The sequence below is a fragment of the Lonchura striata genome, chromosome 1, assembly GCF_046129695.1.
Source record: "Lonchura striata isolate bLonStr1 chromosome 1, bLonStr1.mat, whole genome shotgun sequence".
NCBI lineage: Eukaryota > Metazoa > Chordata > Aves > Passeriformes > Estrildidae > Lonchura > Lonchura striata.
In genome coordinates this window covers 141,107,591-141,121,309 of record NC_134603.1, presented here as the reverse complement: position 1 = coordinate 141,121,309, position 13,719 = coordinate 141,107,591, and the positions used below count along the sequence as shown (strand labels likewise).

Below are 13,719 nucleotides of genomic sequence, written 5' to 3'. Positions count from 1 at the left end.
ACCTTTATTAATTAAAGCTGTTTTCCTGTAGCCGCTAACAGCCAGGGAAAGGTTTAAGCTGTCCTGGCTAAAACTCAAGCTAAAAACGGTTCTGTGGTCTCCCTTTAACCTGTGGTGCAGGATGACTGTAGTTACTGCATTACTGGGCTCGGTACACAGCCGCTTCACGAGTTCAAACGCCGCTCCCCTTCTCTTCCGACGAGGCCGGGCCGCGGCTGTTCCGCTGTCCCGGCAACGCCGCCGTCCCCGCGGCAACGCCGCCGGCCATGGCGGGGCGCGGCGCGGCCGGCCCGGGGCGAGGTGAGGGCGGAACATCGGGCGGGCTGCGTGCGACCCCGGCTCCGCCGAGTCCCTGCTGCGGGCCCTCGGCTCCGGCCTGCCTCCCCTTCCCACCCTGGACCCTGCCCCGCGCTCCCCACACGGCCGAGGCCGCCCCGGGCCCGGCGCACTCGGCTGCCCCGAGGCCGCCCCTCTCCTTCCCCTCGGCCGCCCCTCGGCCGCCCCTCTCCTTCCCCTCGGCCGCCCCTCTCCTTCCCCTCGGCCGCCCCTCTCCTTTCCCTCGGCCGCCCCTCTCCTTCCCCTCAGCCGCCCTCGGCCGCCCCTCTCCTTGCCCCCGGCCGCCGCCCCCCGGGTCCGCCATTCGCGGGAAGCACCGGGGGCCATGAGGGCCGTGTCTGTCCGCCTGCACAGGGGGATTTTAACAGAAGGATCATTTTGCTACAGCCTCAACCGAGGCCTCCTGCTGTCGGCTGCCAGAATTTCTAATAGCAGCGGGAATTAAGATGAAATAATCAGTGTTTGCACCTGATTTCCCCATTTCTTTAAAATTTGCAAGTTATTTCCATCAAGCCCCTCTTTCTCCTCTTCAGGGATTTAAATGAGTTAAAAGAATCTATTCGTTCCTAGATATTATTTGAAATCATAGCAGCCACGGCATATGTGACCATTTGAGAGCTCGGTTTGGTCATTCTGTGACAGGGTCTCGTTGCCAAGGCGGGCTCCGGTGACACCCACCAAGACCATGGGAGTGGCATTGGCGAGAGCGGCTCAGTGGACTGCTGCTGGCTCTGGAACTGGCACACTTGAAACCACCCCTTTGAACAAAGCCCTTTTAAATCAAATCGTTCAGTTTGTAGAGGACTTCAGCACTAAGCATCCTCAGGAAGCTGAATTTATCTTCAGAGAGCCCCTTGAGTGGAAAACGCAGTTGGACTCTTCAGTATTTGGGGAGGGTTATGAGATCAAGTAAGTCTGAATTGCAGTGTGTTTCAAATGCAGATGGTGAACTATGAAGAAATACTGTCCTCATTTAGCATAAACAAAACTTTAATGTATTTGGGAGGCTGAAACAGATGGGGTTTTTTATATATATATTGAAAAAATAAGCTAAAATTTGTAGAGTGCAAAAACACACTTTTTGAGAGCTTGAGACAATTCTGTCTTGTTTGTGATGCAAACAAGACAGCCAGTGATCTATACAACATGCCCTGTCTATTCCCAAGATCTTTACAACATGTGTCTGGCAGCGATTACCTGTGTCATTTCTCTTGGTGTTAGGGGTTGCTCCTGTTTGGTAGCTAGACCTTAGCTGGTTGCCAGGTGTCCAGTAAGCTGCTCCTCATCCTGGGGGATTGGGGAGAAAAGTACAATGAAAGGGCCATGGGTTGAGATAAAGACAGGGAGAAATCACTCACCAGTTACTTTCATCAGCAAACTGGACTTGAGTCATGGAAATGAATTTAATCTACTGCCAATCAAAAGTTAGAGTAGGATAATGAGAAAACAAATCTTAGAACCTTCTACATCCTCCCACATCTACCTCTTCTCAAGCTCTCCTTCAGTCCTGATTTTCTCTACTTCCTTACCCCCAAGTGGCACAAGGAGATAGGGAATGAAGATTGAGATCAGTTCATTACTTGTTTTTCTCTGTCATTTCTTCCTCCTCACACTCTTCTCCTCTATCATGGGGTCTCTCCCACAAGACAGTCCCTTACGAACTTCTCCAATGTGAGTGCTTCCCAAAGGCTGCACGTCTTCACAAGCTGCTCCACTGTGGTCCCTTCCATGGTGTGCAAGTCCATCAGGAGCAGGCTGCTGCAGTGTGAGTGTCCCTTGGGGTCCCAAGTCCTGCAAACCTGCTCCAGCATGGTCTCCTTTCTCTGTAGGTCCATGTGTCCTTCCAGGAGCCTGCTCTAGTGTGGGCTTCCCATGGAGTCACAGTCTCCTTTGGGCCTATCTCCCAGCTGATGTGCTGTGAATAAATTGGTTTACTTTGGAAGATTTCTAAAACACAATTTAAAGAAATTGTAAATCATGCATTATCATGTGATGCTTGAATAACATTCAATATTCTTCTCAATTAAATTGGTTTACTTTGGAAGATTTCTAAAACACAGTTTAAAGAAATTGTAAATCATGCGTTATCATGTGATGCTTGAATAACATTCAATATTCTTCTCAATTAAAGTTATTATTTTAAAAATATATAATTTAATTTTTCTAGTGAAGCAGCTGTTCAATCTCAAGCCAGAGGTAAAGATGGCCAACCGTTGCTTATCCTCTCAGCATCAACTCTCCGAGTTCGCAGTTTTGACCAGCTCTCCCGTTTGCTACGAATTGCTATGGAAGAAAAATTAAAGGAAGCACAGGCGTGCCTTGAAGGTTTCTTTCTTTGTTTTTTCAGCTTTTCTCTTTCTTAAGAAGTATGTGTCTTCTTCAGTTCATGTTTATGAAATGTCCAGAAAGGAAGGTATGCCTTCATTTTAAGTATATGAGGTGTTAATTCATGAAGGTGGCTAAAAGTGCTGATCCCAGAATGTAATGGAGTTTCCATTTTTTCTGTTATTTACACAGAAATTAATAACCCAGAAATCTGGAATAAAGTTAAAATAAAACTGTTGAATCTCATATACAAATTCATGTATACTCAGTAATATCCCAGGTATTGCAACATGCAATAGGCTTAAGTTTTGGAAGAAAAGAGAATGTTTTATTTGAGGTTAATAACAGGTTTTCCTATATATGTAGTTTAATACTTCTTTAAAGTGTTACATCCTTTAAAGATAGCTGAAGAAAAAAATAATATGCTTAAGGCTTTCTTACCTGTAAAAGGTTCACTGTGTGCACTTCCAAATTCATTCTCACAATGGCTTAAAAATACAGGTATGAGTACTGCCACTGTGCCACAAGTCCTAAATTTTCAAACTGACAAGACTCTTGATATGCTAAACTGGGTATCTTTCTCCTTCCTGGAGGTAGAAGAACTCAGTGGTATTCTTTGATAATATTAGTAGAGATTGCATTTGCCTTAATAAAATATAAATGCTCATTTTGGATCAAGTTTAGAGCCATCTAATCATAGGTCCTGTCACTGATCAACCACGAATTTTAGGGAAGAATAATATGGACAGTGTATCATGCAGAGCCATTCACAGATGCATGGGCATTCGTTTGCAGGAATAGAGCAAAATGGTTTTGTAAAACACATTGATATGCAGTTATATCACTGTTTACTAAGAACAGTTGGCATAGCTGAGGAAGTAATGGGGCCATTGGGAATGCTGCTAGAAAAGCTTAAAGATGTTCTTAACACTAAATCGTATTTCCAAAATGATCAATTTTCCGTGAGTTAAGCCCACTGATTTCCTGCTTTGGAATTCAGCCAGGCATACTTTTGGATAAAGGGGACTGTTGATAAAGGGAACTATTTAATATTCACCCCTTGGTTGAATGAATCTTAATCTTTGCTTTGAAAAGCAATGTATTTGTTAAGAAACAAATCTTTTTGTTCTTAATGTTTTCATAGTCTTTACTGTACATTTAAATTACAGTAGAGTGATATGAAAGAATACATCATGCAGTAATGTTTGATGAGTAGCTATGCAAATTATAAACTTTTTATTGTAAATTAACAGCCTCAAAATCATTGAGCAATTTAAATAAAAAGAGTTTGTCTTACCTGATGTTTTAAACAAAGCAGCACATGACATGATTCTGTTTCATGTTAACAGCTAACAGAGATCCTGTAGTGAAAATTCTTGGCCCTGAATATGAGACTGTTGAAGAAGACATGTCCATCTTGCAGTTGTTTGACAAAATGAAAAAAGAATCTGATCTTGAAACAGAATTGAAAATGAAAATCATTCTTCTTCTTCATCAGCTGGATTTGCAACTGCTTAATAGTTCTTTGAAACAGATTTCACAGTAAGTGTATTTCAAATAGAAGCTAAGCATCTCAGCCAGTGCATTTTTTATTTTATTGTTAAATCAGATTGGTTTTAATCCACAACATGTGTTTTTGGTGTGACAAAGAAATGTATGGAAATAACTTTTCACTGTTAGCTAAGTTAATGAAAAACCTTTTTTTTCTGAAGTTTTTTTTCTATAGGTGTGGGTATGTAAGTGTGTACCCACAAGTGTGGGGGTTTTGTTGCATATGTTTTGCATTTTGTTAGCAAATTGAAGTCATTTGTACAAACAACAAAGTCACAGTTAAATATTTTCAAGGAACTGTTTACTTTGTCAGGCAACTGTATTAAGTATTACATTGAATCTGTTTCATAGTAGAAGGACTTTGCATTAGGTATGGAACTAAAATTTCCCTAACCTATAGATAAAATTAAGAAGATGAAAGATAACCCCTTTTCATATTTTTATTGCTTCTATTAAGACAATATAAAAGAAAAATATTGTGTAATAGTCTCTTCAATTCTCTGAGTACATCCTTTTGCATGAATACATATTGGACCATTTTCTATTAATTGCAGAGATGTAAGACTAAATCCAGCTGCTGTAAATAATGAAGTGAATTTTCTCAAGAATTTCTCTGGGCAAGGAGAAGATACTGTACTGGAATCACTGGACTATATATCAGGTACAAATCTGATCTCACATTTACATAGATCTTTGTTAAAGTACTTGAATTCTGTGTGAAATTTTCTGAATTAATTTCAATAATACATTTGAAGTGTTTATTTCTACCTTAAAGTTATAATGTAAAATAAAAACTATTTTCCAATATAAAATGCCTCTCCTCAGCCTTTATGTGCAGAAAAAAATCTCCCACTTACATGAATATTTTCAATGGAAGCAGAGGAAGAGGATTGAAAATCTCAATCCTGAAAAGTGCTAAGCACAGTTATAGTTCTTGGTTGGATTGGGGCATAGGTCACAGAGTTTTGGATGATTAGTTCTTAACAGTATGAATTCTTAAGAGCAAGGTATTGTTTTTGGAATTTGATTTGCATTCGTGTAATATTAATCATCAAGCATAACTATTAAAGTATTTTTAAACTGGATACAAACACTGATGCTAATTGATTGCAGATTATATGTTCTCTAATGGATGCCGAGCTCCTCCCTGGAGACAAGTGCATGGAGAAATTTGTTATTTAGTCGTCAAACCACATGACACTGATCCTTTATGTATCACTTGCAGCACAGCAGGAGTGTTTTTAAATGGAGTAAGTAATAATAAAGGATACCATTGACTAATTAATATTTTTATATGCCAGAATCAAAACTCAGTCATGTTTAGGGTAGTTGTATTTGGGCTGAAAGACCTGCAGAAACTAGTGCTTTGGTACAGAAGGAAAAGCCACAGTGATAAATGTATGTTAGTTTTCCCATATGTTTTAAGTGTTTTTTCTATAAATCTTATACTAGAAGTGTATTCTGCACTCTTTACTAGCAGTGTTTGATTAGTGTTTAAATAACAGTTCTTCACACTATTCCTATTTAAAGTTCCTGTGGATACCTTTGTGAATGCCTCTCTAGTGCCTCATTGCCCTTGATCTGAGGTGCAGTATTATTATGTGGGTCTAGTAGAGCTTGCTTTGGTCTTTTTATAAATGATAAGCAATTCCTTCTTCTTTCAGAAGAAGCTTTTTAGAAATTACTGCTCTCTTTTCTCCTTCTTTTCATTTTGGCTCCCTTCTTCCTCTTGGATTGGTTTTGTTTAGACTCTTATGTTGCAATGTGTTACAACTGGGTTCATCGTGTCCAGAGAGGGATGCAGCTGCCGGCGCGCCGGGCATGAGAATTCACGGGACACACCTTTGTTTCAGAAAGCTCGAGAATCCATTTATTACCCCCGGGGAGCAGGGGCAGGATGGAGAGGAAAAGACCGGGCAAAGGCAGGGTCGTGGAGTTTTTATATTGTATCACAGGAGTGGGGTTAGGGTTCGGGTTAAGAGAGGAGTTATTAGTCACACGAGATGTAAGATCAAATTCCTGTCTCTTAGGAACAGGGTCATTCTACACCCTTACATGTGCTACGTGGTGACCAGAGCTCTTTCATTCATTTTGAAGAGAGACTGATGTCCATCAGGCTTAACTCCACAAATTGATTTCGTAAGAGTCGAAAAACGCAGGGAAATTTTGCCTTGGCACATTTTTAATAGACAAAGCTCATAAAGCTCGGGCAGCCGGGTCACGTTATTTTCTGTGCCTTTTAGACACGGGCTGGCGACGCCGCGCCTCGGTGGCAGAGAAGGGGGTGACGCCGGTGCCGGCTGGCTCCGAGCCGCTCCCCCGGGCCGCGAGCGGCCGCTCCCCGCCACAGCCAGCGGCAGGCAGAGGGTGCCGGTTCGGCCGCAGGCTGCGGTCCCTTACCGACAGAGCTGCCCCTAAGAGTGGACCCACGTCGAAGGATTGAGGCAAAGCAAAGAGCGAAGGACCCTTGCTTGCGTCTCCGAGCAGTCTTTATTTCTGCCCGCGCAGGGAGCAGTACAGGTGACACTGTAGCAGCTCGGAGGGAGGGCAGCGGCAAAAGGGCACGAAGTAGCGAAAAACTGCAACTTTTAAAGTGGGGGTTGTCCCCAGAGGGGACAACAAATCAAGGGCTAGATAGGAGGAGTATGGGGTGGCTAATATGAAAACATAAAACCAATATAGAAGGAAGAGTGCGTACTTAATATACCAATGGGTGAAAGGAGCTATCATAACTGACAACGAAGCTTCTAGATAAATGGGTGTAGCAAATAATGACAGACAAGCTGCAGGGGCACGATTTGGAGAATGGACAGGAAGTCCATCCGGACATCTTATCTGGAAATAAGGGAGGTATACACCAGGGCTGATATGGGGAAAGGTGGGAAAACAGGTGGAAAACAACTCTGGGGAGAGACTACTAGGAAAATTGAACAGGGGTGAATAGGAACAAACCATTTTTTAAACAATTTCTTAAACATAAATTTCAAAATCCCACGACCACATGCTGTCAGAGTTTCAGACACAAACCAGTGACAAGACACACCGAGTTCATGCAGCAACAGATCACTTTTCTCAGCTCCTGCTGCCTTTTATATCTAAGGAGCCCATGAGGTTAGTCCTCATTGGTTGAGCCCATCACTTCCTGGTCAACCAGCCAATAGGAGCCTGAGTCCCCAACGGCTGGGCCTGCCCTTGCCGGTGGAATTACATATGTAAGTGAGGTTATTGTGTAACAGATCACAAATTTCTGTTATAAATTTATAATTATTTAAACTTCCAGGACTAAAGGCCAGCTGTAGGCCACCATAATCTGCCATACTGCGCAGGAAGCTCATACTTACTTGATTGTTTGTCATAAACTATAAATTCTTTTCAGTGGAACTACACGGGGTGCAATTAACTGATGGTTATTGCCTGCAAAATCCTATGTAACATCTTGATCGTCTGTTGGGGTCCATGGAGATGATCCATGCATCTTTACAAAGCATTTTTGAAGTTTGGTCAACTCTGCTGATCATGAGATTATCTAATTCATCACAATATGACTTGGTACTTTTTTGGACTATGTTATGATGCAGACCCGTGTAAGGCATAACTATTAACAATTTAAAATGTATTATTTTCTTAAGGGTCTGCTCAAGGGTGAAGATATTGACTATGAAAGAAAAAGTGATCTATATAAAGACATAGTCACATTTTTAAGAGAGAGATCACCTAGATTTGTAGAAAATATAGCTAAACAGGTATGTATTTATTGATACTTGGTGTACTTCTTTGTGCAAATGTTCATTGGTAGGAATTACATTGTAAACCTGGCTGAACGTTTATGTTCTTTATTGAAGATAAGTCTATGAATAAATGAAGAATTTTAAAGACTGGAGAGCTTTTTTTTTAAGTTATTGTTTGTTTCAGTTTCTAAAAAAGTATGTTTCTTTTGTAAATAGCAAGTAGTACTCCATTTCATGTGTTGCTCTATCATACTTTTCGGTGGGGTTTTATCCAACATGTGAGGTCAGCTCCTAGTTTTGAGTGAAATGTTTTGTCTGTCTTCTGGTCTTGTTCTTTATGGAGCAGTGGAAATGTTAAAGCAGGAAAATGTGATATCTGTGTGGAAAAGGTCAGCTTTTTATTACAGTGTTTTTCTGTGATGAAAACCACTTAAAATTTTATTTTCATTCTTTGTAACCCAAACATAAATAATTGCCCAACTTTCTTATGAGAGCTGCCTGATTCAAATATCAGAGCTGAGAGTTAAGTATCCAGCTTACACACTTTATCTTGCTTCAGACACTGTAAAATGCAAGTGTTTTGGCTTTTATTTAGAGCTCTATACTAGCTAGAATTACACAGTACAAGTACAGTTTTTGTTGTTTCATTGTTCCTGATATAACTATGGGTTGTTTAGTGTGGTTTTAATAGATGACTTGGTGGTAAAATTCCTTACAGGCCAAAACCTGTCAAGAGCTTAATTGTGGTTATTTATATACAATTTTAATTATTGGAAGAAGAAAATAATTAACAGCAAAATTTCCTTATCCTCTAGTTCTGATTTTCTGGGATGTAGGGCTGAAACTTATTTTTTTGAGATACAGATATTTGACAGTTTTGGAAGAACAGAGCATTCCAAATCATGTACATTTATACAGTAGCATATATTAACAGCATTGGAATTAGAATTGTGAGTTGTCCTGTTTGAAAGTGTATTAAGTTCCAGATTCTTTATTTATCTCACAGGCAAGTATTTTTTTTTAATGTTATGCCTACATATTGGTTTACACTTCATAAATAGGATAACATATAAATGTTTTTAGACATTGGTTTAATTTATTTGCAGTGATTTGGTTTCATTTGATGATCATGAAAGGTAAAATATGATAACATTTTACTATTTTTTCAGTTCTAATCCTAAATATTAATACAGAATAATGTTACTATTGATAATAACAAGCCTTTATTTACTAGTTTTCTGCCCTTTTGAATGTATTGTAACTTTTTAAGTTAGACTTAATAAGTCAGACTTATTAAATAAGAGCAAATAAAAAGAATTTACCTTGTTTTCCTTCAATTTGCATGCAAATCATACACTCATTATTCCCTGTCTTTGTAAATAAGTTTATGCAGAAGAGTATACATTATACCTTTTTAATGGTTTAGGAAGTTCATATCATCTTGCCTTGCTGGTGTACTACATTCTGCTTTCTACAACTAAAATTTAAGCAAGTTAATATCATAGAGCTACAGAGCATTTTTACCTCGGGGAAAATCTTCTCTGCTCTAGAGCCATGAAATACAGAGAAAAGCTGAATTTCCATGTTTGCTTAAATGAAATAAAATATGAGTGGAAATAGTTTTGATTTGTCTTCTGAGGAGAGGAGAGCTTCAAAAAGCTCAATTCATGCACATATATTGTAAAACCAATTAACTTTTATAATATCTGCCTGGCCTTATTTAAGCTAACATTCAGAATTGCTGTGTTGGCATATAGTCCTGTAGCAAATATACTTTTTAAAGTATGCTTAACTGATCAAGCTACAGCACCAATTCCCCTGTGATTTATCTAGTTTATCATGTGCTAAATTGTCTTGTCTAGAGTACATTTTCAGAATGAGAGCATTAGCATGAGTTAGTTTGGAATTAGACACTTGAGTTGGCAAGGCTTCAACAGCCGATTCGCATCAGGGACCAGTGGAAAACACACCCTGCTGTGACAGTCTCCTTAAAACTGCCTTGAATCAGGCACACAAAGGAATGTCTTCACCTATCTGGTACTGACAGCTGCAATAACAATAATATGTTGACTTTCCTGCAAAAATTGAGTGTGTTCCAATAGAGAATAAGAGTTGACAAGAGTCCTTTCTGTTCCATATATTATTGATCAGCCATGGTATTAGACACTGACAGCTGAAGGATTGGTAGGTGCCACTCAGCTCCATTCTTGTATGTGACTTGTTCAACAGTGTTTTGTCCTCAGAGACAGAAGATTAAAAAAATTAAATGGAATGTGTTTATATTAATTCTAAACTATCAAATTAAATTACTTGGAACTGAAGTCTAGCAGTTTATGATAGTCTATTTTCAGTTTTATGTTCATTCTTTTGTGGGAAAGTTTTGTAAATCCTTTATGCAGGGAAATAGTTTTAATGTAAGTGATCCACTGAAAGGAGAAGGCTGACTTTGCATGTCTAAATCTTAAAACTCATTTGGACCTAGGTTCTATAAAAGTGCTTGTGTCACAGATTTTTGACATACTGAAAATCAAACAACACTAAATATTCAAGAATGTTCCTGAAATTCCAAATTTATCAACTTGATTTACTAAAAAAACTTCAGTTTGCAGATGATAACTGCTGCTTTTCAAATTAACACTTTTTTCTTTTAAAGACAATATAATTTTGTGCTTAGAATCTTCTTCTACACTTAATGCATGCAATTTTTTAGCAGAATCCTAGAATTTTGCTTATAACTTACTGTTTTAATATTCATTATTCATACAGCAATATGAGTGACAAACCATGTCTCCTTTTATTAGGAATATAGTTTCTTTAAAGAACCAGCACACGAGAAGAATTATCAGAATATGGAAGGTGCTGAGAATTCTGGCCAATCACAGAGCCTTTATGGTCTTAAAGGAAAGACTGAATATGAGAAAGGGACAAGTTCTTCAGCAGGACCCTCTGGCCAGAGGTTAAAACCATATATGAAGTGGAAGAGCAGTGGGCTTTCTGCTTCCCAAAGATAAGTAGTTATCTTTAAAATTTAATTTGCCTATAGAGCTCTCTAAACTGTGCTAATGATAGGGCTGCATGTTACAGGTTTCCATTATCGTTTTAAGTTAGGAGGAATAAAACAAAAGTTTACTACATGTTAATTTCTAAGGAGAAAGTTTGAACTACCAAAGAGAGTTCTCAGGTTTTTTCTGATATGTGACAACTTTAATGTTATGTCATTTCTACAAGGCAGGGAAGGAACTTGCAATCATCTGCAGTACTGGTTCTGCAGGACTGTGATAGCATCATATTTGTGGTTTAAAATGCCTTTTAAAGAGACTGGTTAGAAAACCCGATCTAAACCACACTTTCTGAGTGAGGTGAAATAGGTCCTGGATGGAAAATCAGAATTACTCTTATTGCTGCCACTTGATTTGGTATCATATGAGCTACTTCTCTAGCTCTGTTTAGCAATGATATTCACTGATGAGATTATCTCAAAGTTTGAGCACCCAAAATAGAGTATACATATATTGGATATTGCTGGAATTTTCTTCTGAAATCAGAACCCTGTTTTGATTTCATGTTTCTTGATTTATGTTAGTGGAGGAAGAACAATATCTGCAGAAAAGCCTTTCAGTGTCATCCTATAAAACATAGTACATAGTACAACATAGCCAATTTAACAAGTTGCAAGAAGCATTTTAAGAGATTTTGGATGTGACCTATGGTTATCAGTTAAAAATAAATTGGCTTTCCAGAACAAGAGCTAAACTTTTTCCACAGACATTGATGAAGTCTTGATGTGATGATATTGACTGCAATCATAAGTAATATTCTCTTTTTTTATTGTGGCTGTGACAGAATGACCGGCTCAGGCTCAAAAAGATATTTTGTTTTCATAACATTGTCATTTCGGGACAAAAAACACTCCAGAGATTGTGGCCAGTTAGAATTAGGAGTTTTCTTATACTACAAGAAAAGTAATATATATATTGTATTCAAAACTGTCTGGAAAGAAGATGACTAGAGGAGAAGAAGAAAGATACAGAAACTCATGTCTGGGGAGGGTAAATAGGGAACAGATAGTCACTGTCTGTTCTAGGACAAAAATAAGGGCATCAAATGAAAATGAGCCAGAGAGATCAGTTCAGAACAAAGGGAGAGATGTCTTCATATGCCACATAGCTAAGCACTCACATTCTTTGCCAGAAGATAGTAAATTAATTTTCTTATGTGAGTTCAAAAAGCAACCAGAGACATTTATTGAACTCTTCATCCATCCAAAACTCTTAATGCATGTGCAATCAGGAGTTCTCTGAATCAAAATATGATGAAGCATATTCTGCAAAAAAGAATTTCTGTGTTCTTTTTTTTTTTTGTCACTACAAATCCCGCGGTAGCAAGGCTTCAAAAAAAGACTCTGAAGAAAGGAAAAGTAGTACCGTACCTCTGACTACAAAAAGGAAAGCCAGTGGCAAATCTAAACCAGTTAGAATTCAAGAAACTTCAAAATGGTATGGGTGACTTACTTTTCCTCCCTCAACTTCTAAATTTTTATTTTCCCTATCTACAGTAGTTATCACTATACTTACCATTTGGTAATGTTAGTTGTATTTTCCTAGTTATTAGGCAGTGTTGTCATAACTGTTTGAAATATGCTTGTCCATATTATAGTTTGTAACTATTTGGAGTTGGTGATTCTGTTTATTTCTTTTCAGTAAAGCATCAAGCAGCACTGAAGATGTTGGTGAAAGTTCCTCAGAGACTGATGAAGATGAACAGCCTGTACGTCGTTTTGAGGGAAACACCGATTTGTCACCAGAATACTGGGGAATTCAAAAACTTACAAAATATGTAAAAGTAAGTAAGCATTGATAAATAGTATAAAAAGTAAAAAAGTTACATTTGAGGAGACCAGGCCAGTTCCTTATCCTTTCTACTTTCATTATACTTTAGTATAGCCCTGCGGTGTAGTATGTTCAAATCCTGGAACTGTGGACTTTCCTATCATGCACTTTCTTTTTAATCTGCTATTTTTGGCTTATATAGCCCTTTAGATTAAACCATCTGTTCAGTGTTATTTAAAACGTAAGATGGCATAATCTCTTTATTAATTATTGGGTTTCTGTTTTGCTTTTTGTATGAAACTTTCCAAGAGATTTCTTTATGTGGATAATAACTTTCAAGTGTTTTTATTAAAACTGAATAGTTGCCTAAAGTCTTTCATCAGCTGTGATTAATGCATGTCTGAAATAATTCTAACATGGTCTTGTGTCTGGATAGATGCTTTAGTGGACAGGAAAATGTATGATAAACAGGCATCTTCTAAAACAAACCAAGAAAATGGTTGTCAGACTTGTTGAAAATCTTTTGGAACCTATAAATATAGATAGTTGGAATTCTGAATATGTCTGAAACAGATCAAAAACCCAACAATCCTGTACTATTCTGGAAAACTCTAATTATGTTTTTCCCTCAGGAGAAGTTCCCTTACAAGTTTGTACTGGAATTTATGTTCTGTTAAGTTGCTAATAAAAGTGCTGGGTTTTTTTTTTTTTTTTTTTTTTTTTTTTTTTTTTTTTTTTTTGAGTGCAACTACAGAGAATACGCATCCGACAGATAAAATGATGGTGCTGGCTTTTGGTGCAGCAGAAAGAGCAAGTCATATGAGGAGCAGCTGAGGGAGTCTAGCCTGGAGAAAAAGAGGCTCAGGGGTGACCTTATCACTCCTTCCAACTGGTTGAAAGGAGGTTGTAGCCAGGTGGGGGTCAGCCTCTTCTCCCAGGCAACCAGAGAT

The 13,719-nt window shown here is 38.5% G+C and overlaps 1 protein-coding gene across 1 annotated transcript in view; it reads left to right on the top strand.

Moving 5' to 3' along the window:
- Positions 1-257: 257 nt before the first annotated feature.
- ODAD2 (outer dynein arm docking complex subunit 2) overlaps positions 258-13,719 on the top strand; it is a 74,283-nt gene continuing 60,821 nt past the window's right edge. Inside the window, 11 exon segments of the mRNA XM_077781269.1 lie at positions 258-300; positions 979-1,245; positions 2,504-2,661; positions 4,011-4,203; positions 4,767-4,873; positions 5,326-5,462; positions 7,842-7,955; positions 10,742-10,951; positions 11,547-11,560; positions 12,323-12,436; positions 12,641-12,782. Of these exon segments, the coding sequence (XP_077637395.1) occupies positions 1,022-1,245; positions 2,504-2,661; positions 4,011-4,203; positions 4,767-4,873; positions 5,326-5,462; positions 7,842-7,955; positions 10,742-10,951; positions 11,547-11,560; positions 12,323-12,436; positions 12,641-12,782 (1,413 nt within the window). The 5' untranslated portion in view covers positions 258-300; positions 979-1,021.